The 25826-nt window shown below is 40.4% G+C and overlaps 1 protein-coding gene across 1 annotated transcript; it reads left to right on the top strand.

Annotated features, from left to right (window-relative positions):
• Window positions 1-796: 796 nt before the first annotated feature.
• Window positions 797-25826, top strand: LOC129685728 (glypican-4; the record flags this gene model as incomplete). Its single annotated transcript, XM_055619240.1, has 7 exons — window positions 797-1188; window positions 13250-13415; window positions 19371-19501; window positions 19594-19740; window positions 21685-21821; window positions 22412-22587; window positions 22683-25826. Coding segments are annotated over 7 exons (1352 nt in total), but the record flags the coding sequence as incomplete, so codon positions are not given.

Here is a 25826-nt window from a genome sequence, read left to right as displayed (position 1 = left end):
ATTTACTTTGGTTTAGAGCAATGGATCTCAACCTGTGGTTTGCAGTCTCTGGGTGTCAAATGACCTTGTCACAGGGGTTGCTTAAAACCATCCGAAAACACAGATATTTACATTTTGACTCATAATGGTAGCAAAATTAGTTATAAAGTAGCAATGAAAATAATTCCACAATATGAGGAACTACATTAATAGGGCACACCATTAGGAAAGTTGAGAAGCACTGGTTAGAGTCTTTCAGTAAAATGTTTTGGAGAAGCCTCATCTTTTAGACATACTCTGTTCATTTTTATCCAGTTTTTACTTGTTTGTTTCTAGTTGTTGCTGTTGCTGCTATTATCTGGCTTGCTTTTGTTTGTTTGTTTGTTTATTGTGTCCAGTCTCTGATCTCCTGGGTACCTGAGGTTGGTCTTGAACTCCTGATGATCCTACCTCCCAAGTGCTAGTATTACAAGTAGGCATCACCATGTCCAGCCTGCTGTTGCTTGTTGAGGGATTTCAGAATGCTATACTGATTCCTGAGAAGCTGCTGATTGAAATTTTCTTTCGTCCTTTTCTTGGATGCAGACATCTATGAAAGGGTAACTTTGTGACATGGGCTTCTTTTCATTGACAAATGATTTGAAATGCAAATTCTTAGGAAGAAGTGCCCTTTATATGCAAACATACTTTTCAGTTTAATTGAACAGTTTTTTCTTTTTTTTTTTCAGTTTATCTCATTCAGTTATTTGATTTCTAGAAAACAGCCTTTCTCATTTTTTCTCCCTCCCCCCTTCCCTTTTTTTGGTTTTCTTTCTAGAATTCTTCAAAGAACTACTTGAAAATGCAGAAAAATCCCTGAATGATATGTTTGTGAAGACATATGGCCACTTATACATGCAAAATTCAGAGCTATTTAAAGATCTATTTGTAGAGTTGAAGCGCTACTACGTGGCGGGAAATGTGAACCTGGAAGAAATGTTAAATGACTTCTGGGCTCGCCTTCTGGAGCGCATGTTCCGCCTGGTGAACTCCCAGTACCATTTTACAGACGACTACCTGGAATGTGTGAGCAAATATACAGAGCAGTTGAAGCCCTTTGGAGATGTCCCTCGGAAACTGAAGCTCCAGGTTACACGTGCGTTCGTTGCCGCCAGGACTTTCGCTCAAGGCTTAGCAGTTGCAAGGGATGTAGTGAGCAAAGTCTCCGTGGTAAGTTCTCTGTGTGTATTCTGTGTTTCGAGTTTTGGTTAGTTTGGTTTCAAGAGGGGATTGGAGAAAGGTTCGAAAACAAGTCATTAGTGTTCCATTAGCTCAGTAAGAATCTTTTCTTGGTCTCTCACCTCCCACACTTTGGCCGTATGCAAGTACTGTTTAAAATTACTCACTAGGGCTGGGATGAGCATCTTTATATATCATTGCTATTTTCTGCAGTTTCCGTGGTAGCTGTTCTTAAGTAGGATGCACATTGACTCCAAAATCTTAATTTTAAAAATTATCTAACAAATTAACCTCCGTTTTTAGTTTTCTTACAAAAGAATCTCTCTCACACTCATGCGTGTGTGTGCGCGCGCGCACACACACACACACACACACACACACACACACGTATACACGAGGCTCCATGCTTAGTTATTTTGAATGACTGTTTCAGCCCACTAGTTGCAGACTAGTAAATCATCAGTATCCACGAGAATTTGTTTCCTTATTTTAAAGTGTGCTTAGAGCTTTCATAACAATACTGTGCACCATTTAGGTTTTGATTGTGACTTTGCTATAGCATTACCAGTATAGAAAATACTATTGTAATATGTGAAAAAAAATGAACCTCCTGTAAACAAAATGAGTTGGATTAGACCAGCATTTTTCAATGTTCCATAGAAACACCTTAAAAGGGGCTTCATGAGTCTCCATGAAGTGAAGCAAAGGGAAAGGTGCTTTTTTTTTTTTTTTTTTGTATTGCTGTTTGTAAGACTGAGCAACTGTACTCTAACTGCCACCGAGATGCTTTGCTCTCCTAGATTTCCTGCAGTAGGATTTTGAGCAAGACTTCAAAGTGAAAATGGTTCACCCTTCAGTGAGATTTTCCAACTTTCTGTTTCTATAACACTGAACAGAACCCCAAGGCATTGCAGATTCTTAGCCAGTACTCTGCCATTGAACTGTACCCTTAAGCCCCTGAATGTAGTAAGAATTTTTTTTGGTTTCTTTAAAAACACAGAAATAGTATAAGAATATGTTTTTATTTTTAATCCCTGGTGTGGGGATGTGGAGCTGCTTCAAACTGTCCGCAGCAGGTGGCTATGATTCGCCTCATGCCCTAGCAGATGCATGGTTTTGCTAGCCGTTGATAGTTTCTGCGATTGTGTGATTGTTTGGAATTATGGGAACTTTTCAGAGGGTGTATAAATGCTAGAGCCCCATTAGGGAGTGTGTGGGTGTGGTTGGCCGTTGGTCATTTAGGGAGGTTGGTTGTGGTTTGCTAGTAACTGTGGTCAAAAAGAAACAAAAGGAAAGAAATTGGAATCAAGGATTTTCCTAATTCTTCTCCCTTCTATGCCCTTGTTTCCCTCATACCAGTGTTAGGGGGCGAAACTGGGGCAGGGGATAGAGTGGGAAAAAGAAGAACCCACAAAGTAGCAAAGACCAGCTACGCCCAAACACTTTTGAAGGACCTCGCACTACTACACTTATGTGAAACATCTTGGAATTTGGGACTAGAGAAGGTGTTGAGTGTTCAGAGCTTAATGGCTAACGTGTGGGGGGGGGGCCCAGCTCACTGTGGGTGCTGCTACCCCCGGGCAGCTGATCCTGGCTGGTAAAGAAAGCAGACTGAACAGACTATGGAAATCAAGCCAGTAGGTAGTACTCTACCTTGGCTTCCCTCCATGGGAACTGCGACCCAGGATGTGTAAGGCAAATCTTCCCAGGTTGCTTTTAATCATGTTTCTATCATAGCAATAGAATCCTAACCGATACATCTTTTATGACTTAGTACCAGGTAAGAAACATATATACTGGAGCAAAGTTATCTTTCCCAGACTGCTGTTGGGGCTCTTAAACTTAGACCCCCAAGTGGAGAGCCAATTTATAAGGTACTGTTCAAAACCCTGTGCCATTTAGTTATTTTGGTGATTGGACAAAAGGCCAGCATGAACACTGAACAGTGCTTACAGATACTAAAATCCCCACCAGATTGACTGTCACAGGCAGTTCATCTGCAGGTATTATGGGTGTAATTTATTACCCAAACCAAGGCACTTACTGTCTAAACCAACAGATGCTTATTAACGAACATAACCAGGCAACAGGGACCATGAACTGTTAATGAGCAACTAAGTGCACAGAATGTACTATCTCCTTAGTTACAGAGGAAGCTTATGTTTACGAGAGTGAAGCAAGTGAGTCTAAAGACTCAAATGTTACAGAAAATAGATGCTGATAGGTTGGAATTAGAAAATAGCATCTCATTTCCAGGTTGTAAATTGTTAGGAATCTCTTTGCAGAATATTTTTGTTCATCCTCTCCATTTCTTTCTGCCATGTTCATTGTCAGTGGCAAAATTTTGGTGAATCTATGATGGGTTAATTGAGGTCATTGTCAGCTCTATGCTTCTGTCAACTGCAGCAATAATTTTTAATCTTGGAGATACTTAGGTCCCAGTCCGGAAGCAGTCCACAGCATGCCATTCTTTGAGGCCCATGTCATTGGCATAGTGGTTCACGCAACACTTTTGCTCTCTTTTGGCAGTTCTTCATGTTCATTCTAAGATGAATGGGGAAGAAGGAGCCAATGTATAGTGGAACTTCCTGTATATACATGTGTGCCCATGTCTTTTGTGCACATTTAAGCGTTCAATTACGAAATTGAAGCGTACAGCCTTAAGTAAATGTTTAAAAGATACTTTATTTACTTTAACCAAATATGAGTTCTACCATTAGTTTTAGGGAAGAAGAAAAGCAACTTTTTGAACATAACTCCTTCAGAATTTCTGATTCAGAATTGAGCTCTGTTCTATATTCATTTTATACTTAAGACTTCCTAAAAGGCAGTTCATAGTTGTATAGAAATACAGAGAATGCAGGCTATGTCATCTAACTTACACAGGGCAAAAATTATTTGCCAGTTATTTGGCTAAAAACAGCATCATCAGGCTACATTAAGTATTATGTTTGTAACTGAAAACTAGTAAATAATAATAATAATAATAATAATGTAATATAATAATAGGACTTCTTTGGCTTTAGTATTGAACAACTTCTGGACTTGACTGATTTGAAACCAATACCTTCAAGTAAGTTGGTTTATATTATTTAATAATACAGTGGTAAAACACATATAGATATTAAATCAGTTCCTGAAGATGCCAAAATAAGAGTTACACCAAATCTATTTTGTATGGGATAACCCTATGTAGCAGTATGCCAGGCATATTTGCATACTTGGGAAAATATGCATTGTATTGCTATATAGAGAGTGTAGCTCTCTGTTAAGCATTTAAACTTTCATTATATGGGAAATGTAGTGAATGAGCTGACTGTCAAAACCATATTTCAAGTTAAGTAAAAAAAAATCCATATGATTAACTTATAAGTAGGATTCTCTACCAGTTTTATATTGAGTAATTTCTTTTCATGTCTCTAGGTTTCTTCACCTGCTAATCCTTGCCCAAGTGCAGTTTCTGTGGAAGAACAACTAAACATACGTAGTTTTGAGGTGCCTAATAAAATTAATGGCCTCTAGCTTGAATATGGCCTTTCAGAGTAGAAAATGTATTTGCCAGTTGAGGAGACCCAAACCACTTGGCTGCAAAGAGATCTGGAAAAGCAGTCTGGCTTTGGGCTGCCTGCTGAGTGCTTAACTCAGAAATGGCCTCCCTTTCTCTTGTTTTGTTTTATTTTGTTGGTCGGTCGGTTGGTTGGTTTTCCAAGACAGGGTTTTTGTGTGTAGCCTTGGCTGTCCTGGACTGGACTGGCTTTGTAGACTAGGCTGGCCTTGAACTCACAGCGATCTGCCTGCCTCTGCTTCCCAGAGTGCTGGGACTACAGGCTTGCGCCACGACAGCACTAGGCCTCACTTTCTCTTCATAAGTGAATGACACCTTGTTTTTCCGGCTTCTTTTTGCACTTCCAAGATGAACAATTTGGTCACCACAAAGCCCTTGAAAGGGCCATTGGCACCAGAAGCTTCCATTCCTTCCAGAGAAGGGAACTACTTGGTTGAGGTACTTTTGCCTCGCTTCACATTTGCTGGACCCAGCAGTGTCAGCCACACTTCGGAGCCTTAGAGTTCCAACTGCAGAGATACCCCCTTAGTTAGTAACAGATGGTTCCAGAGCATCCTGCTGCTAGGCATCTTTGTATTCCTTATTCCATCATTATCTGTCGTGGTTCATGAAGCATTTCTTACTTACCTGCTTGTAGCAGCAGTTTTGCCTGGAAGGATGGATTCTATTGTGGGGCTTAAGAGATGCACAAGTGGTTACATGCACCATGAAAATTAATAGCTCTTCTGCCAAAGAGATACATTCTCATGGTTTCAGTTAACACTGGCGTAATGAGTCTGTGTCTGCACCCGCACCTTAAACTACAGAGACTATAATTAGACAATAGTACTTTACTTCAAGATACATGAATGACCGTCCTGCCTTGAAAACAGTTTCTGTGGATTCCTTTTTACTTCCCTCTATTCGCCAATGATTCTGAGTACAGTATTTTGATGTTTTCCCACATCATTATAAATGTAAATAAGCTTTTAAGAAACCAAGTATGAACTTTCATTCTTCCTTTAGTAGTATTTATTTATTATTATCTTTTCTTTATTAATTACACTTTATTTACTTTGTATCCCCCCTGTGGTTCTCTCCCTCCTCCCATCCCAATCCCTCCCTTCCTCCACCCTCTGCATGCATATGCCCCTCCCAAGTATAGCACTCCCTCAAGATCCAGCCATACCACTCCTAGGCATATAGGCATATATCCAAAAGATTCTCAAGTACACAATAAAGAGTTTTTTGTTTTTTGTTTTTTTTTTTTTACTTAGACATAAAGGCTATGCCTGCAGAGGGCATGGTAGAACTCAAGTTATGGTGGGGATAGGGATAAATAGATGTACTAAGAGACAGGATAAGTGAAGGTTGCAAATACTCATAATTATATTAGTGAATTAAATCAATCTTAGGATGACAAATATTAGATATTTGCTTTGTGTTTTCTAGATTGTCTATAGATACGTCAATTATGACATAATAGTAGAAGAGAAACTGTCTAGGGGTCAAAAGGAAACTAATGGAAGGGAAAAGAGTGAGAAAGGGGGTTAGTGAGGTATGGGGAGTTACGCTTGATGAACCTGCATGAAAATATACTTAGGTAATAGTACCACATACATTGTAAGAAGTACTGCAAAGTTGAAAAAGAACAAAAATGTAGAGTCTTTCATTTATGGGAGCATAAATGAGTCTAGTGCTTTCAGAAAAAAAAATAAGACAGTTTCAGGTATTTGGACAGCTTCTGTCTACAATGTGCCAACAAACATTCTTGAGTGAAGGCAAGTTAGTCTATATATTATGCTTTGAAATTTTTCTTATCAGATCAACAGCAAGGAACGTCTTATCTTTTCTGTGTGTGTGTGTGTGTGTGTGTGTGTGTGTGTGGTGTATGTGTGTGTATACTGAGTTTGAAATGACTTAGGAAATTGGTGAATAAATTCATCATATCCCACGGCAAGTGTGGGCTTCCTATCTCCCTCTCCTACCATAATTTGGCACAATATTTCATTTTGTTTTTATTGGGTACTTACGTTACCAGGCAACAGATGAAAATCTAGACCTTTTCTGTTTGGTGTGAGTGGCTGTGAAAAAAAAAAAAAAAAAGGCAGGGGCGGGGGGAAGTGCACAGCGACAAACGCATGTTCAGAGCTGGAACAAAGTACAAGGCAATGTGTTTCTAACTTGGGTGCAGCACGCTGACTGCCATCGCTGTGTAATGTGGCTTAAAGCTCGTTGTGAATTTCTGAAATGAAATCCAGGCTGTGGGAAGAGTTCTGCTCCAGCACTTTTTTCCTTTCACAGGCTGCTCGCTGGAGTTTTTAATGTGGTGCTCGGAAAATACAGGTTATTTGGTAGAAAGGCTCAATCTATGTTTAAAAAGAGAGGCTTTGCCAAGGAGACTTTTCTCTGAAGGCCTTTTATAGCAGATATGGCATACAGATGTCATGATACATATATATGCTCAGGAAGGCCAAGAGGGGGGGTAGTTCTTCCTCCTCCTCTTTTTCTCTTCTCCCCCCACCTCTTTTCTTCATTTTTCAGCTCTAAAGATGGGACCCAGGACCTCCCTAACCCCACTGGAAGCCCACAATGAATACTTTTAAATGAAGTTAGAAAGTAAATGAATGTCTCCCCCAGTGGCCCTTACTATGGTACATTCTGAGGTGCTTCCTGGAGTTGTCTTACTACTGGGGAAAACCATTGGCCAGTTGTAAAAGGTTCTAAGAGTCTTGGAAATTGGATATTTATGTATCAGGATTGTGGGTTAATGGCTAAAATTGAGTTTGGTGTTTTGAGTTCGTACAGAAATGTTCAGTCAAGAAGCCACACCGTCTTTAGCAAAAGTGAACAACTGTAATCTTCCTTCCCTTCTTTCTTTTATAAACCTTTTTTTAGTTTTATTTTATTTTTTTTTAATTTATTTAATTTTTATATTAATCACAGGTTATTTACTTTGTATCCCAGCCGTAGCCCCCTCCCTCCTTCCCTCCCAATCCCACCCTCCCTCCCTCATCTTCTCCCTGGCCCTTTCCAAGTCCACTAATAGGAGAGGTCCTCCTCCCCTTCCATCTGATCCTAGCTTATCAAGTCTCTTCAGGACTGGCTGCAATGTCCTCTTCTGTGGCCTAGCAAGGCTGCTCCTCCCTCGGGAAGGGGGGTGTCGAAGAGCCAGCCACTGAGTTCCTGTCATAAATAGTCCCTGTTCCCCTTATTAGAGAGCCCATTTGGACACTGAGCTACCATGGGCTATATCTGAGCAGGGGTTGTAGGTTATATCTATACATGGTGCTTGGTTGGAGAAACAGTCTCATGAAAGACCCCTGTGCCCAGATATATTTGGTCCTTGTGGCGCTCCTATACTCTCCAGGTCTTACTAACTCCCCTTTCTTTCATATGATTCCCTGCACTCTGTCGAAGGTTTGGTTATGAGTCTCAATATCTGCGTTGATACACTGCTAGGCAGTCTTTCAGAGGCCCTGTGCTGTAGGCTCCTGTCCTGTTATTTGTTTTCTCCTACATCCAGTGTCCATCCCATTTGTCTTTCGAAGTGAGGATTGGTCATCTTACCCCAAGTCCTCTTCCTTATTTATCTTCTTTAGGTGTATAGATTTCAGTATATTTATCCTATCTTAAAGGTCTATGTAAGTGAGTGTATACCATGTGTGTCTTTCTGCTTCTGGGATACCTTACTCAGGATGATTGTTTCTAGGTCCCACCATTTGCCTGCAAATTTCATGATTTCCTCGTTTTTAATTGCTGAGTAGTATTCCATTGTGTAAAAGTACCACAATTTCTTCAATAAACCTTATCCTTCCTGGTAGGAATTTATTATCCCTGCTACACTTAGCTGCAGTTCTTTCAAAATTTCAGAACTTAGATAAAATATGAGGTGTTTTCCAGTTTGTTTTGCTAAAGGGGGAGCTTAGGATGGTACTAAGGATAAAAGCCAGGGTCTTGTGCTTGCTAAGCAAGTGTTCTGCCACTCATCTGCATCCCCCAGCCAAGTGAACTTCCCTCTACCATGTCCAGTGGTGCTTTCTTGAGCCTTTGAAGCCTTTCCTAGCAGGGCTGGTGAGTAATACACTATAATTATATCTCTTTGCTCACCCCTGTAGCAGCTTGGACAGTTTTCAAGGCATGGTGCTGGCACTCAGTAAGTCATTATTATTTTATTAAACAATATGTTCTCCCCTCCAAGTATCTAGTATGCACTACTCCATATAGTCATGTCCTAAATTGCCCTCTAACATCAAACTTGATTCATTTCTTCAGGAAACATGAAAAACTACACCTTATCAGTAGAAAGCATCCAGCCCTGTAGCTTGAGTGTTCACCAAGTGTGGCAGATAGTGTGTGAAGTCTGAGAAGCCCTCTGCTGCCCTCACGTTTCCTATAGTTTTTGATTCCAAAGAAGCTGGTTAGGTTTTCCACAAGGCATCTGGGGCATAGCACTTTCCTGGCATTTGTGAGACCTACATTTGATTCTCATCACTGACAAAAAATGTTGGACATCAAGGAAGTGAAGTGCATGCTCTCTCGAACCAGACTACCTGTGTCCAAGGTTCAGCTTTCAGCTCTCCTACTTACCAAAAGAACCCCATATCTGTCTGTCTGTCTCTCTCTCACATACACAGAGACAGAGACAGACAGAGAACTGTAAAGCTAAACAGGCATGTTCTTTCTGAGTGCTTTTAAACCATATTTTTGTTCAAAGATAGATGGGAGGTATATATATATATTTTTTTTCCAGTTCTGTCTTCATAAGCTTTTGAGAAATAGCTAGATCCCTTATAGAAGTCTTAAAAATAGTGACGTCTTTTGAAATATAATCATAAAGCTCCACCCATGTTCTTATTCCAGCCCTAAGGATTCTGGGAGTAATTAACATCTGGACTCAGCAGACCTTTCTGAATGAAAGAAAAAAACATAACAACTATTAGTCAAGAGATGTGCTCCAAAGTAACAATTGGATTGAGCATTTGAAGTGGCATGCTGTGCCATAGAGGATAAATACGTAACGGAGGAGGAAAGGGAGACTTTGGAGTATATTGCTCTTTTAATTAGTCCCCATGTTGCATGGTCTGCTACTTGGTTTGGGGACTTACAAAGTAAATCTATGTTAGTAGGTTTTAGAGAGAATGTAGGCGGTATTTATTGGCTCTTTTTGGGGGGGGTAGGGGAGGGGAGATGGTCACCAGGGAATAGAATGTACGTGAATTTGATTTTCTCTTTTAAAAAGGTCCCAGAGCCAGGTGTGGTTGCGTATTGCTTTAATCCCAGCAGAGGAGGGTGGATCTCTTGAGTTCAAGGCCAGCCGAGTCCCAAAATAAAATACGACATTTTATATGTATGAGAACGATCCGACCTTTCACTCCTACCCAGGAGTGTAGATACTCCACTGGGAACTTGTGGAAAAGCATCTTGCAGGGCATGGCCTGTTACTGTGTGACAGGCAGCCAAGAACCATCACTGGATCAACAGGGCATAGGGCTTTTGTCAGAGACTCCAGAGGAGAATTTTCAATGCACCGCGAGACACACATTATTAGATGTCCTTTTCTTTTCTGTACTGATTAGCACACTTTTGACTTTTTACCGACCTACTTTACCTTTTACTAAGAAGTCCTCTGGGGTTCCAGAAGAGATAGCCACTTGCTGTAGCCCAGAGGGGTGGGGATTTTACAGAGTTAGAATGAAGAGTCCATCCTTGTTACACTGCATCTACCATTGAGGCTTGGGTAGGTTGGTCAAGCTGGGGCCTAAAGCCTGGAATGCTAGTTTATTGAAATATCTTCCAGATTGGAGGGTGGTCCTGTGGGGACTCCTACTTTTTTAGCTGTTTTTAACAAACAAAACTCTTCCCTTTATACTATGGTCTCATCTAACACATGGGATTTACTTCCCAGGCCCTGAATTCCCTTCATGTGAACTAGTACGTGGTGGTCTGATTTATGACTGTGAATATTAAGAACACTTCTTTTTTTTTTTCTCTCTCTCTCTCTAACTTTAGTGTTTAACTTGTTCTTTTGTCCCGGTATTCTTACAATTTTTCCATCTCTCTTTACAGTTGTGGTATTATTTCGTGTTCCCATAGCATCTTATAGTCAAGTACCTTGCGATCATTTTTAGTAGTTATGCAACAAATCACATGTAGAACATAAGCCTGCAAAACGTTGCCAAACCCAGCTCCACAATCTTCCTTAAACTAAACACTGTGTCATGTCATTTCATTTGGTCTCTGATTTTAAACTGGAGAACTTACCAGACTCATTTAGCTTGCTTCCTAGAGTTATCTCCCCCACTCCATGAAAATAAATAATAGAACAAGTGTTTTGGAAACTGCTTCTTGAATCTAATTATCTGACTTGAACATTTTTGTTTACTTCTTAAAGATCTGTTCTATGTTGGGATTTCTTTGTGTTCTATAGAACAGGTTTCATATTCTAATAAAAAACTCTCACCTATCTTGATATCTCACAGAATAATCCCAGGCACATATTGAATGCTCCCTATCTACTTATTGACACTTTAGCTTTCTACATTTATGACACCAAGACATTATTGGCTCTTAAGAATAATGTTCAACATGCCAAGTACTCTCTCATAATTCTCCTGTTCCTCCTTTCATCCCTCCTCCTCTTCCTCTGCTGGTTTCTTCTCTCTCTAATTTTATTTTTTTTAAAGCAGGGCCTCGCTGTTTAGCCCAGACTGACTTTTACTTGCTGTCCTTTTGCCTCGGCCTCCCAAGTCTGGGATTAGAAGCATGCTCTAACACATCCAGCTGTATCGTGGGGCTTTATAAGTCATTTACGTAACCTTTACATCGCTAAGATCCAGCCATTTAGCAGTCTCTCTGATGTGGACTGGAACCAAAAATAAAGAAGAAAAGAAGCACTGCCTAAGAACAGAGTTTGCTATCTTCTGTTTATGATAGCAGGAAAACGTGACACATCTGGGGAATCTTTGTGTCGGTGTGTTTGATAAGGTGTGATACTGGAATGAAATGTGGGAGGGTGTCTGTCAGCAGGTTGTTTAATCTCATTGGCTGCATGTGCTTATCTCTGCAGTGTGAGAGCGGCATCACTGGTGTTAGGCTAGGCCCCTTCCGGTGTGACTTGGGCACCCTTTGGTCTTGAGGTTTGTTTGTTCATCTGTAGCATGAGAGGTGAATGAGTATCAAAGTCCTAATAATGAGTGACTCCAAAGGAATGAACTTTTAGCTATCCAGAAAATCTAGTTATCTAAAGGGGCCAATCCCTCAAGGACATTGGTCAGCCAGAATTTTACTGTACACTAATACACAGTTAAAGGGACTAATTTAATGCTTAGGAAAACATTTGGGACTGGTTAAGACTGTGGAAAACTTCTAACTCTTTGTAGAGAATGTTGATTTTAGTGTATACAATTACCATCTTGTTGTTTTCCCCTTTTATGCTAGAGTTCCATTGGAAATAAGCCAGAGAAGGGTGTGTGTGTGTGTGTGTGTGTGTGTATGTGTGTGTGTGTGTGTGTGTGTGTGTGTAAAAGAGAGAGAGAGAATACATATCAGATAGGAGACTGACAGTATTAATGTCTTGTTCCTATTCCTGTGGGTACTGTTGACAAGTGATACCCAAAGTAACACACCAGAGCAGGTGACATGCAGTTCCAATGCCACCCAGCATCCCAATGACACATAGCATCTCTGGGATGTATTTGCTCCCTGTGATAGAACCTGCTTCTAAAAATCTATGTTTGAAGAACTAGTTGATGATGACAGTAAAGAGTGCACTAATCCTCCAAGAAAGGCTCTAGAAGAGAAGAGGGCAGAGAGCATAGGTCAGGAACTTTCAGTTAAGTGCTATAGCACTTGATACCTAGCTGTGATCCTTTCTAACTGCTGATGGAAATGAACAACACAGCGGAACTGGCTCTTTCATGATCCCAAACAATTTTATCTTGCAGAACTAGAAAGATGACAGTAAATGCCATTTCTCTGCTGAGGTTGGCTAACCTAGTCTGACTTCAGTAGGGTTTTTATCTTTGCTGTTTGACTGCTTAGCAAACCCTGCAAAGTTTAACGTTCTTCATACCTTTCCCTAGAGAATATATTCTCTTCACTGACTGCATAGTTTGGAGCATAGAACAGTGTACACAAGGTATCCACAGGAAACACAGTTGGGGATGAAGGTGTAAAGGGCAATCTTACAGTCAGTATTTGAGAAATTGTACGCATGTTTCAATCTGGCACCGAAAAGCAATGGCGGGCTGGAGAAAGTGAAACACAAGGTCTTGAGTTCCATCTGCACTAGCACTAACAAATGTAGTACTCATGCCAACTCTAATTCCAGCTTTCTAGCACCTGTCTTCCGCTTGGCTCATCTCATTCTTGATCCACTTCTGTTACAGGCAACTTCCTAATTGGGAACAGTACTAACTCATCCTTAAGTTCATGGTTGATGCTACAATGTCAGTGGTGTCTCTTAACTCATCCATGACTTTACTTCTTTTTCTTGTCACACATTAGGTGAACCCCACAGCCCAGTGCACCCAAGCACTGCTGAGGATGATCTATTGCTCCCACTGCCGGGGCCTGGTCACTGTGAAGCCCTGTTACAACTACTGCTCAAACATCATGAGAGGCTGTTTGGCCAACCAAGGAGACCTCGATTCTGAGTGGAACAATTTCATAGGTGAGCAAGCAACTGATGTATTTGTTTTGCTAGAGATGATTCCGCTTCTGGCCACAGGGACTGTCATGATTGCCATCTGTGAAATTTTCGATTCATTTTAGTGTTAGATGTTGGCCACAGTCCAGTCTGTGCTACAAGTAGTACTTTGACGTTAGTAAAATCAGCACTTCAAGTCAGTGTCCCCTTTCAGAAGACTGTTAGGCACACCTACTTTTAATGCTACAGAGGCATCTTTTTGATCTTTTGTGTGAAAAGCTCAGTTTTGGTCCCCATCCTAGGACTGTGCTCATGTTCACAGCGGTGTACAGTCTTCACAGAGCTATGAAAGTAGAGCTTTGAAGATTGTCTCTTGGGCTGGGCAGGTGGCTCAGTTGATAAAGTGCTTGTTTGTTTCTAGAAAAGAGCCCATGTTTGATCTCCAGGATCAGAAAAAAAAAGCACTCCCAAGGCTTGGGAGGCAGAGACAGCCTGCCCATCCTAAGCTTCATGCTCCAGGCCAGTGAGAGACCCTGTCCTAAAGAAAAAAAAAAATAAGGTGACGGTAGCATTCTTGGGGAACCTGAAGTGTGCACACACACGTGTACATGGATGCACACAAGCGCTGTCCTTTCTTTGCATTGCAACCAAACCTTTGGCAAACGGGCCAGATACCCATTTGATCATTGGATCAGTACATTGATGGGGAAAATTGCTGGATTTGTTTTATGCAGGGAACTTGGCCACGGTAGAATCTCTTAATGTGAGTGGACAGAGTCTTCCTCTGATTATTTAGAAAGTAGGACTGTTGAGTATTTTTCCCACTTAGGAAAACATTACTAGAACCCAGACAGCACTCTAAGCAAACTAGCTAGGTTCTGAGAAGGGCAAATTATGATTTCGGGGAAGACACAAGCCTGATGTAAACATGGAACAGTCATCTACTTTAGCACCCAGTGTGTACATCAGTCCTGAAACCTCCATGGTCAGTATTGGAATTCACAAGGCCTCGCATTGATGGAACGTGAACAGTTTATTCTCCCATTCCCTGGTCACATTTCCAGAATTGCACATTAAAATGTCTGCATACGAACCACGTTTTCACTAAATCTCTCACATCATGGGAGCATGCATGTAATTTGCTGCCCTGGTTTTGCTTTGTTTCATTTTGTTTGTTGTGTGGGGGTCTTAATCTTTTTTCTTTCTTTCTTTCTTTCTTTCTTTCTTTCTTTCTTTCTTTCTTTCTTTCTTTCTTTCTTTCTTTCTTTCTCTCTCTCTCTCTCTTTCTCCTTCCTTTCTTCCTTTCTCCCTTTGTTCCTTTCTTCCTTTCTGTCTTCCCTCCCTCCCTCCCCCCTCCCTCCCTCCTTCCTTCCTTCCTTCCTTCCTTCTTTCTTTCTTTTCTTTCTTTTGTAGAGGGATTTGGAGTAAGAAAATTCTTTTTAGACTGAATGAGAATGAATTGCCACATTACATCTGCTTGAAAGTGCATCAATAAATTGACTCCCATATTTACTCCCATGTAAATATTAAGCACTTAAGCACAATTATGGCATAAATACCTCAAAGTTGGAAACCCTGTTAAAAATATTTTTCATACAGAAAAGTAGAATCTTATGAAAGGGGAGGCATAAAACCCTAAGGACACACAAACACAAATGATGTGATATGCCCAGAATTAAACCAGGGAAGAAATCATAAATTTCCTATGGGAATAAAAACTATGGTATTTTCCATAGGCCAGGAAGCTTTGCTTCCTTTCCTACCTAGGGGACTATGATATGGTGACCCCAATGGGAAGGATATCACAGTGACCTGACCTCATTTGGGAGCTCACTGTGGTGACCTACAATGTAAGGTCATCCCCTTACCCCCCTTCCCCATTAGCCCCTCTCCATAGGCAATTGTTGAATTTGTAATTCACCTAATTTTCCTTCATAAATTACAATTTGGGTTGGTTGTGTACTTTGTTTTGTTTTTCTTTTTTAATTTTAGTTTGCTTGCTTTGCTTTGTTTTGTTTTCCTTGCCATGTAGTCTAGGCTGACCTCCAGCCTCTGCCGCCAGATGACTGGGATTACAGCTGAACTGTGCCACAGCTAGTTAAATTTGTTCTTAAAGAAGGACGGTGGAGCATTATTTAACTTTTGCACATAGTAGGCTTTTCTCTGGGACAAGGGAATATTTTGGCATGCGGTGACAATGATTGAGCTTTACTTCTTTTCTTACTTAGGCACCTTTAGGGCAGCACGAGGACATTTCCTACCTTGTGTTCTGTTATTTTAGCCTGTCCAACAGTAACTACTACCAAGACCCTCTCACATTTATGTATTAAACTACAAATTTCTCTATAGCTTTTCTAACACATTACAGATCAAAACAGTACTCTGGCCAGCTTAATTAATGTTTTCAGCTTTAGTTTGCTGCTGAGGTTCTTATAGTGTATTTTTAAAATTGCATGTGCTGTCTGTGAAGAAATAAAACTAAACTGAAGTGGAAATGGATGAGATTTTGGAATTGATTTTCTACAGCTATTTTAAATGATTCTTTTTGGAGTGATATAGTATGTACTTGTATATAAACCTTTTTAATGGATGGATACACTACTCTTTATTCCTAATAAGATGGTGTAAAACAACAAGCATAATAGACATGTTAATCTCCTGTTCTTTTTCATGGATTTTTTTTCACAGTGATTTAATTAATTTCCTCCATGGTTGTAGAATTCAATCTTTGTTACATACATGTTTTGTGTGTGTGTGTGTGTGTGTGTCTGTCTGTCTGTCTGTGTCTCTGAGGAATTTTTCTTTGCTGTTAAAATGACTACACAGTTGCTGAATAGTCAAGGATTTGTTTTATCCATTTAAAATCACACCTTGGGGTTAAGTTAGGAAAATGCATTCAGCTGTTCCAGTCAGGTTGGGAGGCTAAAGATGTGGGCTTCTGATCATTTATTGGAGACACAATGAAAAAGGAATCACTTTCCCTAGTGAGAAGGGGGATACTTATTTTTCAGCATTGTTTTTTATGAGCATATGTTAATTATATATAATAATGGGTTTCATATGACATTTTCATACATGCATATAATGTTTTTGATCATACTCATCCCAATTACATTTACTTGTCCCTTCCCAGTACTGCTGATTCCCAAGAAAGGGATGCTCTTCTGGGTGAGTTGGGAGGGAGCATTTAGACCAGTGCCTTGAGTTGGTCTTGTGGTTGGACCAGACTCAAGACTCTTACTGCAATAGAGCAGGGATATTTTTTTTTTTCAAGTCAGCCTTGCCAGTGGGCTCTGCCTGCACCCACAACTGCATCTGTCTTTCACTACAAGTTCTAAATGCTGAAGTTGTGTCATCAGGATGGGACCAAATTTGGGTCCAGATATTGGAAATACTTTTGGAAACTCACCTTTACAACAGACTAGCCTTCAATTTTCAAAGCAAAACAAATGCCTGTCCTTCCACTACCACCAAAAGAAGTTGCTTTTCAGAAAATCATACATTATTCTTAGGTTCAACTTGTCTGTCATACTGTGCCTCTGTTAACATTCATTTGACTCAGAGCCAACCCTATTAATGTCATATGTTGCTTGCTGCCAATGGTAATTTAGTACTGGAATTGCTGACAGGGACACCAGCCAGTTCCTGGTGGGAGGCAATAGCAAAAAAAAAAAAAAAAAAAAAAAAAAAAAAAAAAAAAAAAAAAAAAAAGCGAGCGAGAGAGAAACGCCCATGCATATGAGACTTGTGGCCTCTATAAAACAGAAGAAAAACAAAACACCAAAACCAGACATCTATAGATTTTTCTTGACATTTTTTGGGGGAGGGGTGGATTGGTGGTGTGGCAGCTATAGAAGAGCCAATAGATGGCCAGTCATAACTTCCTGCAGGGTTAGAGACAGCTTTGGCTTTGGGCTGTGAGCCACAGGCAGAATGCCTCCTCCGTTGCATTCTTCAGCTGCGCAGCACGCAACGCCATGGCACCAGCTCCAACAAAGGCCCGGTTTCCATCTCCATTCCCAGGCCCTTGTGTATGGCCAACATCTCTTGAGTTTACAAAGATGCCAAATTGGGGTTTATGATTCCTTTCAGTCTTTCACCAACACATTAGCAAGCAATCTGGCCTTTCCTCACCACTAGGGGAATAAGTAAGTACAACATGAACCTCTCCTCCATTTCAACCTCTGAATTTGAGATGCTTATTACCTATTCATAATATTTTATTTGGACGCAGCAATTTGTCGGCTTGCGAAGGAATGTGCTTTCTGTATGTGGCGGTCCTGACACTTTGACAGTGCTGAACACATTTACATTGTGCTCCACTTGTTTGCAAAAGTTGCCTTTCACTAGCACATCAAAAGCATTTGTTTTCCTCTTTCCTCTGGTACAATGGCATATTCATGCTGTCAGCCTTTACGTAAAGGTTAGAGGCATCACATCATTGGTACTTCCCACAGTGCAGTCTGAAACTTCATTGACTACTTTAAAACATTGCACTTCACAGAAATCCGTTCATTGGTTGGTGACATTGGAATTGTAGTTTAGAGAAATGACTTCACACCTTAAAATGCAGTGTAGCATTTGTTGTAGGTTGAAGGTAAAAGGTTGATGACTGACTTTGATTTCATTTATATGCTGATATTTAAGGCCTTTTCTGCACTAGAAAGCTTACATAGCAGCTCAGCTGGGCTAGCAGGTAAGAGGCCACCCAGCCTTCTGAAAAAGAATACTCCTTTCTAGTTCTTGACGTTGAAGTATCTGTAGGAGTTGACAATGGAGATCTAACTCCTTCCCTTGTCATTCATTAGCACTGGAGTGTAAAGGAGAAAATCCCATTTAAAAGTTCACTGCTGGGGCTCAGCTGTTTACTGCTCTTCCAGTGGACACAAGTTGGTTTCAATCACCCAGGCCAGGTGCCCTTATACTCCAGCTCCAAGGGATCAGACAACTGTGGTTCTTCAGGCACCCACTCTCACTTGCACATACCTACATGCAGACAGACACCCACCGCACACAAATTAGTAATAATAAAACAGAAAACAATTAAGTTTAGTGCTTGCTAATAATTATGTATCCTTTTTTCTCCGTGGAGTGGATTTTGTTTAGAAGAGTTCTACTCTTGTACAAGTATCAGGAAAAAAAATACCAACTTAAAATCCCCAAAAGTACATATACCAAAAAAACCCAAAAAACAAAACAAAATGAAACAGCTTGTTTTCTTTAAGGAATCCGGTACTTGCAAGAAAATGCCACTTTCCTCTGAAATCAAAAAGTGACTTGCAAGTATCAGTGAAAGTACAAACCACAAAAGAACAATTTTTGTGCATTGTGTTTTGTCTCCTGATTTCACTAGACTGCAAAAAGGCATTCATACTACTGTTAAATCGGTTGAGACCCTCACATTTAAAAATGAGTTTATGTTAACCCCTAAATGGCATGACTCAAAGTTTCATTACTTGAAGTCATTAGAATTTCCAGAACACTTCCATTTCTATTATCCAGCTCGGCGCTTGAGGATCTGAAATGTCTTATTAAAAGAAGCAAAGCATCCGTATGCCAGGATTGTAACTGATTTATGGTATCAACTCTCGTAAATAGAACCTAAAAGGAAAAATTCCCAGGGAAGTGTATGGGAGAGTGGACATATTACTCTGTCCCCAGCCGTAGGGTGTCAGCTGGGTACTGGCTGACGTTCGAAGAAGTGAATAATCCAAATAATGGAAGGTTCCTCATTGAGTTGCCTTGCCACAGAACAAAGCACTCATCTGTCCCCTTCATACTTTACCATGCTACTGATATATAACATGCAGATGCAATTTGAAATCATGAAAATGACTAGAAAATATGAATAAACTGAAAAAAAAAATCTGTTCACTTTCTCTCAAGAAAACGAAGACAATAAAATGATGAGACTGATACACAAATCTGAGCTAACGGTTTACTCTCTGTGCTGTATTGTTTTTCTCCAAACCGTGTTAGATGCCATGCTGATGGTGGCGGAGAGGCTGGAGGGCCCTTTCAACATTGAGTCAGTTATGGATCCCATCGATGTGAAGATTTCGGATGCTATCATGAACATGCAGGATAATAGTGTGCAAGTGTCTCAGAAGGTATTGAAGGCAGGATGCTGGGCAGGACAGCTAGGGATACCCCTGTGTCTTGTATTCCGTCCCTAATAGAAATTCATTGACTTCCTCTGCAGGTTTTCCAAGGCTGTGGGCCTCCAAAGCCTCTCCCAGCTGGACGGATTTCTCGCTCCCTCTCTGAAAGTGCCTTCAGTCCTCGATTCAGACCTTATCATCCAGAGCAACGCCCAACCACAGCAGCTGGCACTAGTTTGGACCGACTGGTGAGCACTTTAGCAGGAATGGGGGTGTTTAATGGCAAAGAACTACAAACGTTTGCTCCAAGATGAACTTTTTGTTGGAAGGCATAGAAGCGTGAGTCTTACATGCTAACTTTTTTGTCTGGTTCTATTGAGTACGGCAATAAATGTGCCTCATTTTCTGCTGCGGAACATTCCTTTATAGTCAAGGAAATGGGTTGTAACAAGTGTCATCTCCATACTTTTTCTTTAATGTCACTGTGTGTTTACTGAGCATCTGTTATATACCCACTATTAGGTTATGCACAAGGGGAAGCTCAGGGCAATGAGACAGGGCTTTGGTCTCAAAAGGCCTCAACCAAAGGAGAGGGTGCTAGTCTAAGCTGCTTAGTCAGTGCCAAAATAGCTTCATAACTGAACAACTGAAAATCTTGAATTTGATTTTATATGACAACATTAACTTGTTAAGGTCATGCATGGATTTACTTGTTTGACTAATAAAATAATGCCAATTTATAACACATTATTTGCACCATACACAAAAGGTCCAGACATGACCATGTTCATCTTGTACATAAGCAAATGAAGAGGTCCCTCTGGAAGTCCTTACTTGGGCAGAAAAAGTGTCTTTACCATTGGCTACTCTTTCCTAATCACCTTCTCAAAGTAAACGTCTTCATAGAGCAAAAGAACCTTGATGTAGTTTGTCTTCGTTGTATTTTAAATATTTAAGAAACATCCATGATATGTTTTAGTATATGGGATTTTAAAGCTAAAGTGAGGTGCGGGCAGAGAGCCACATGGTCTAGGCTTCCTAATGTAAGGTGAAAAGATGTTGTGGTAGGCTAGGATGATAGGCTAGAGGCAGATTGTATATTTGGCAGCACGCTATGGCAACCTGGGAGTGCTATTACAGTAGCAGGAGGGAATGCAGAGCAGGTAGCTTGACAGGACGCTGATGTAAAAGGAGGAAGAATAATGCCAGTCAAGTTTCCTTGTGTAATGGTGGATACTTGATTCAGAACAAAGCCTGGGATGAAAAGACTGTGTTTCCAGGGTAAGGGCTGGGTGGGCTTCAGGTGGCAGTCCCATGAGGAGGTGGGCAGTGGATCCAGGTAGCTCCTTTAGAATTTCCTGTCAATTCCTCTGAGAGATTGTTTCTGAGTGTAAAGCCTTTATATTTTTCTTCAGCCTATAACTGAAACAGTGAGTTGCATATAATTCCAGAGATCTTTAGAAATGACCAAAAGGTATATCCATAAGTAGTTTGGGTTTCACTTAGTTGTTTGAGATGGCCTTATGGTAACATTGTTTGCTTGCTTGTGGTTTTTATTATCATTTTACTTCATGTGTATGAGTGTTTTGTTTGCGTGCGTGTGTGTGTGTGTGTGTGTGTGTGTGTGTGTGTGTATCACTTGTATACCTAGTAAATGGAAAGGGCACAGGAGGGCATCGGATCCTCTGAAACTGAAGTTCTAGGTAGCTGTGAGCTATCAAGTGGGTACTAGGAATAAACCCAGGTCATCTGCAAGAACAGCAAGTGCCCTTAGCCACTGGGCCATCTCTCCAGCCCTATGGTTTGTTTTAAATATGAATGTGGTTTGATCATATTCATTTCTATTACCCTTTCTTGTCCTCTTAATTAGTCTCCCTTCTGATTGTGTGTGTGTGTGTGTGTGTGTGTGTGTGTGTGTGTGTCAACTAGGCTTGCTTTCAGAAGCAAGTGTGAAGAGTTATTTACAGAATCATGGGCAACTTGTCAGTGGATATACCACTGGCAAAAATGGAGTTGGTTTTGCTTTGTATACCATGCTGATTTGGAACTCCATGTACATCAGACACCACTGACCTCAAATTTGAACCATTGCTCCCTCCTCAGACTCCCAAGTGCTGGGATCACACATGGTAGTTTTACATTTGTACAAGGTTGGACCTTTTTCCTGTTTGTTTTTTTTTTTTTTTCTGTAGGTTACTGATGTCAAGGAAAAACTGAAACAAGCTAAGAAGTTCTGGTCCTCCCTGCCAAGCACTGTTTGCAATGATGAGAGGATGGCAGCAGGAAATGGCAATGAGGATGACTGCTGGAACGGCAAGGGAAAAAGCAGGTCAGCCTCTGCTATGGAAGTAGCAGCCTCCCCCAACCTGGGTGCCTGGTGGCCCTTCCAAGATGACTCCTCAATTGTTTCCCAAAGAGAAGCAGCTCACTGTATGTGTTGATGACACAAAGTTTCTAGATATCCCTTACCATTTAGCTGTTTAAAAATGGCACCCAGATACTTAAAAAGGACTACATTTGCCAGTATTCTATTGCAATATTAAGGGCTATTAAAAAAAAAAAAAAAAAGCATTTAGTGCCTGTGGCCCTTGGCTCAGGGGCCTGACCTTATAAAGCACCACTTCTCAAAAAGTTACATTCTCTTTCTTGGTGATTCTGTGTTCCACTGTGGCACACTCTCTGATGGAGATAAGCACCCATTCAGAAGGTGGTTTATTTGACAGAATACTTGCTACAAAAAAGATATCACTTTCACAATGGTCACAGTCAGATCACAGAAAACTACACATTCTCAGTTAAGAGTTGATTATAAATGGAAGAACTGTTCCACCATGCTCAGCGAAGATCCTAAAATTGAGCAAAGTCTTTGATCTCTTATACTCACCTGTCATTTTAACGGGTTCATTTCTTACTTTTTAGGTACCTGTTTGCAGTAACAGGAAATGGATTAGCCAACCAGGGCAATAACCCAGAAGTCCAGGTTGACACCAGCAAACCGGACATACTGATCCTTCGTCAGATCATGGCCCTTCGGGTTATGACCAGTAAAATGAAGAATGCTTACAATGGAAATGATGTGGACTTCTTTGATATCAGTAAGCCTTTGTGATGTTTCAGTACGGGATTGGCTTTCATCCGACTTGGCGAGAATCTGTGCAATGAAATCTTTGTTCTCGTCTTTTCAACGTAGGTGATGAGAGCAGTGGAGAAGGAAGTGGAAGTGGATGTGAATACCAACAGTGCCCTTCAGAGTTTGAGTTCAATGCCACTGACCATGCTGGGAAGAGTGTCAATGAGAAAGCCGAGAATGTCGGCGTCCATGCCGAGGCAAAGCCCTACCTCCTCACTGTCCTTTGCATCTTGGTCTTCGTTTGGCAGAGAGAATGGAGATAACTGTCAAACTCTGAGTAATAATGTACATCATCAGAAAGCTAAAAGGCACCAGTTCTCACTTTTTGACCATCCTAATGACTTTGTTTTTTTAAATGAATGGACAAAAGTGTACAGTTTTTACAATGTGGCCACTGGTTTAAGCCTTGTTGACTTTGTTTCTCTCATTCAGTTGGGGACAGCAGGAACTCCTGCATTGAAGTTTGTTCCTGCTCCTTCAGAGTCGTGTTAAACTTGGCTAACAGTGTAGGTACAGAACTGTAGTTAGTTGTGCATTTGTGATCTTATCACTCTTGTTTTGTTTTTTTGTTTTTTTCTCTCTCATTTTATTTGTGGGGTTTTTCTTTTCCCGTTATAATTTCACCTTGTTTCTCACAAGAAAACCAGGGTCCTTTCTTGGCATGTAACATGTACGTATTTCTGAAATATTAAATAGCTGTACAGAAGCAGGTTTATTTATCATGTTATCTTATTAAAAGAAAAAGCCCAAACAAGCCGTAAAATTTCCATTTATCCCTGTTATTTTTGCTGCCTCATGTGGAGAGAAGTGGAAATACTTTGGGTTTTCTTTTCTTTCTTCCTCTTTCTTTTCTTTTCTTTTCTCTCTCTCTCTCTTTCAAGTTAGGTCAGAATGTGAAGGCACAAGTGGCCTTCTAAGCCACTTGCCAAATTGTATTCTCACCAGTACAAGGAAAGATTTAGACCTCTTTCATAGTTGGGGGCTGGAAGAGACTGCAGACCACCCATTTGGATTGAGTTGAATCCCACGCAGCTCGATTTCTTGAACCTACCCATACTTAATGTGTACCCCAGCCAGGAAAATAAAAGATTCTTGATGAAGTCTTCCCTTGAAAGATGAGAGGCATTCAGGATGCCCCATTTACCCCATGCACACACTTGGCCTTGGACGTGTTTAGTAAAAACTAGACGAGTTAGGAAGTCACACTATACCAGTTTCTGTACCCATGCTGACACTCTGTTTTTCGGTTTTTGTTTTTAAATCGCAATGGCAGTAGCAAGAGACCCACAGTCTAGTTTGGTCCCCTGTGTTAGAGTGATCCAGATTTCTGACCCACTGACCACTCTGGAAAGAGTGCCATAAAACAGAGCTGTCTGGCAGCTAGCCAGAACTGGGGTACAGCCTGGGCTCAGGGAATAGCTGTCAACACCCTTTTGAGCAGATATCTTGTCTCTGTGTATATATTTGCATTGGTTTTTTGTTTGTTTGTTTTAGGTACCAGTTTTTTTAAAGAGCGTAAGGTTATCAAATTTGATTTTTTTTTTTTTTTGCTACTCCATTTTGATCAGTTAAATGAAGGGCTCAGAGTGTTTGCAGCCGTTCTGCTATCCATCCTAGTCAAGGAGCCCCACTGAGAGGAGAACTAGGTATTCAGAGATTCATATGCTGTTTTTTGGGGGAAGAATGGGGGGGTCAGTAAAGCTGAGAAATGCACATCTTCTCAGTGACACTTAGCCATGTGGGTGAACTGGCAAAGGCCCTAACTGTTCTAGGCCAAAGACCGTCCACTGCCTTGCCCCTTTGGAAGCTCTTTCCTTGTATGCAAATGACCAGTCAGAAAACCCGGAGAATGTAGCAGATCATTTCAAAATGAGTTCTCAAGTCTTCAGAAAGACTACAACCATGCAAGTCTCTTCCTGTTCTAAAAGTCATTTAGACCCCAGGATTCTACGGAACTGAAAGCCCACAAAGAGGTGGTTTCATGTTATTGTTCAATCTTTCAGCTGAAGAGGAAATCTCTATTTTTATATCGAAGAATAATTACTTGATAGCTCAGGGTCTACATTTCATTCAAGTTTTTACACCAAATTCTACAGAATGGTCAAAATGAAATATTGGGGGCTGTTGTAAACAGAGGCTTAATTTTATTAGAAGTAGCCAGTTATTTATTAAAGCACTATGTTAATAAAATAGGCATATTCTGGCTGGTGTGTATAAGTGTTTGTTTTTTTTTTTTTTTAAGCAAATCACAGAAAACAGCTTCATTTATATAAGAGTAAAAACATTGTAAATAGCTGGGCTGCCTTGTGAGAACTTGGAAAATGTGCTGAGAGTAAGTACCTCAGTTGTGAAGAATTTCCTTTTTAGCTTAGACTGCTATAACTTTTACTTGGTAGAAATGAATCTGGTCTCTAAAATACAGCTCAAAGAGTTATCCCTTTAGACCTTGTTAGATTGTTTTTCATTTAAAACCTGAACTCTGCCCAGCTGTTTTCTTTCAATCAAGTCCTCCAAACCAATAACGTTTTCCGAATTAAATACTCTTGAAGTTTTTTTTCTGAATGCTTACTGATTTGTTTTCTTTCTTTACATTTCCCCCTGTTCCCCTTTTATTATTTAAATTGTCTCTTGCTTTTGAACTTGAGCTATGAAATAAACAAATCATAGATTTTTCCATTTAGGCCTGACTGGACAACTTTTGGCTTCTCAACAGCTGGCAGGCTTATTCTCACCACCATCACCACCACCACCCCTTGCCCTAAAAAAGGGAATAAAGGCAAGTTGAATATTTGAAAACCTTTAGAGTTTGGAGTATGAAACATAATAAAAGCCTTATGAGCAGACCTTGACTTCCCACAGTTAGCAACATGCAAAGGATCAGAGTTTTACGAAGTTATTTATAAAGTCATTTTCTTTCAAACACTTCACTTACTCTACACTTAAGGGAAAAGTTATGGAAGAGATTGTCAGAAGGAATGCAAGTAAAAAGAAAAAAATCATAACTCAGATTATGTATTTTAAAAGAGTGAGTGCCTATTATTTGAATAAAAGTAAAAGAACTGCAAAGAATTGTTTTGCACCTTAAAAATTGAATTAGACTATTTAGAGACCTAAAAGTTTACATGAAATATAAGTTGTCACTTATGATACTATATCTAATAATAAAATAAGTGTAGATGGTGCCACAAATAATTCTACATCCTA

Source organism: Psammomys obesus, unplaced genomic scaffold (assembly GCF_907164565.1).
Source record: "Psammomys obesus unplaced genomic scaffold, mPsaObe1.curated_primary_1811, whole genome shotgun sequence".
In the NCBI taxonomy this organism is placed as follows: Eukaryota; Metazoa; Chordata; class Mammalia; order Rodentia; family Muridae; genus Psammomys; species Psammomys obesus.
This window is presented reverse-complemented; position numbering and strand designations above follow the sequence as displayed.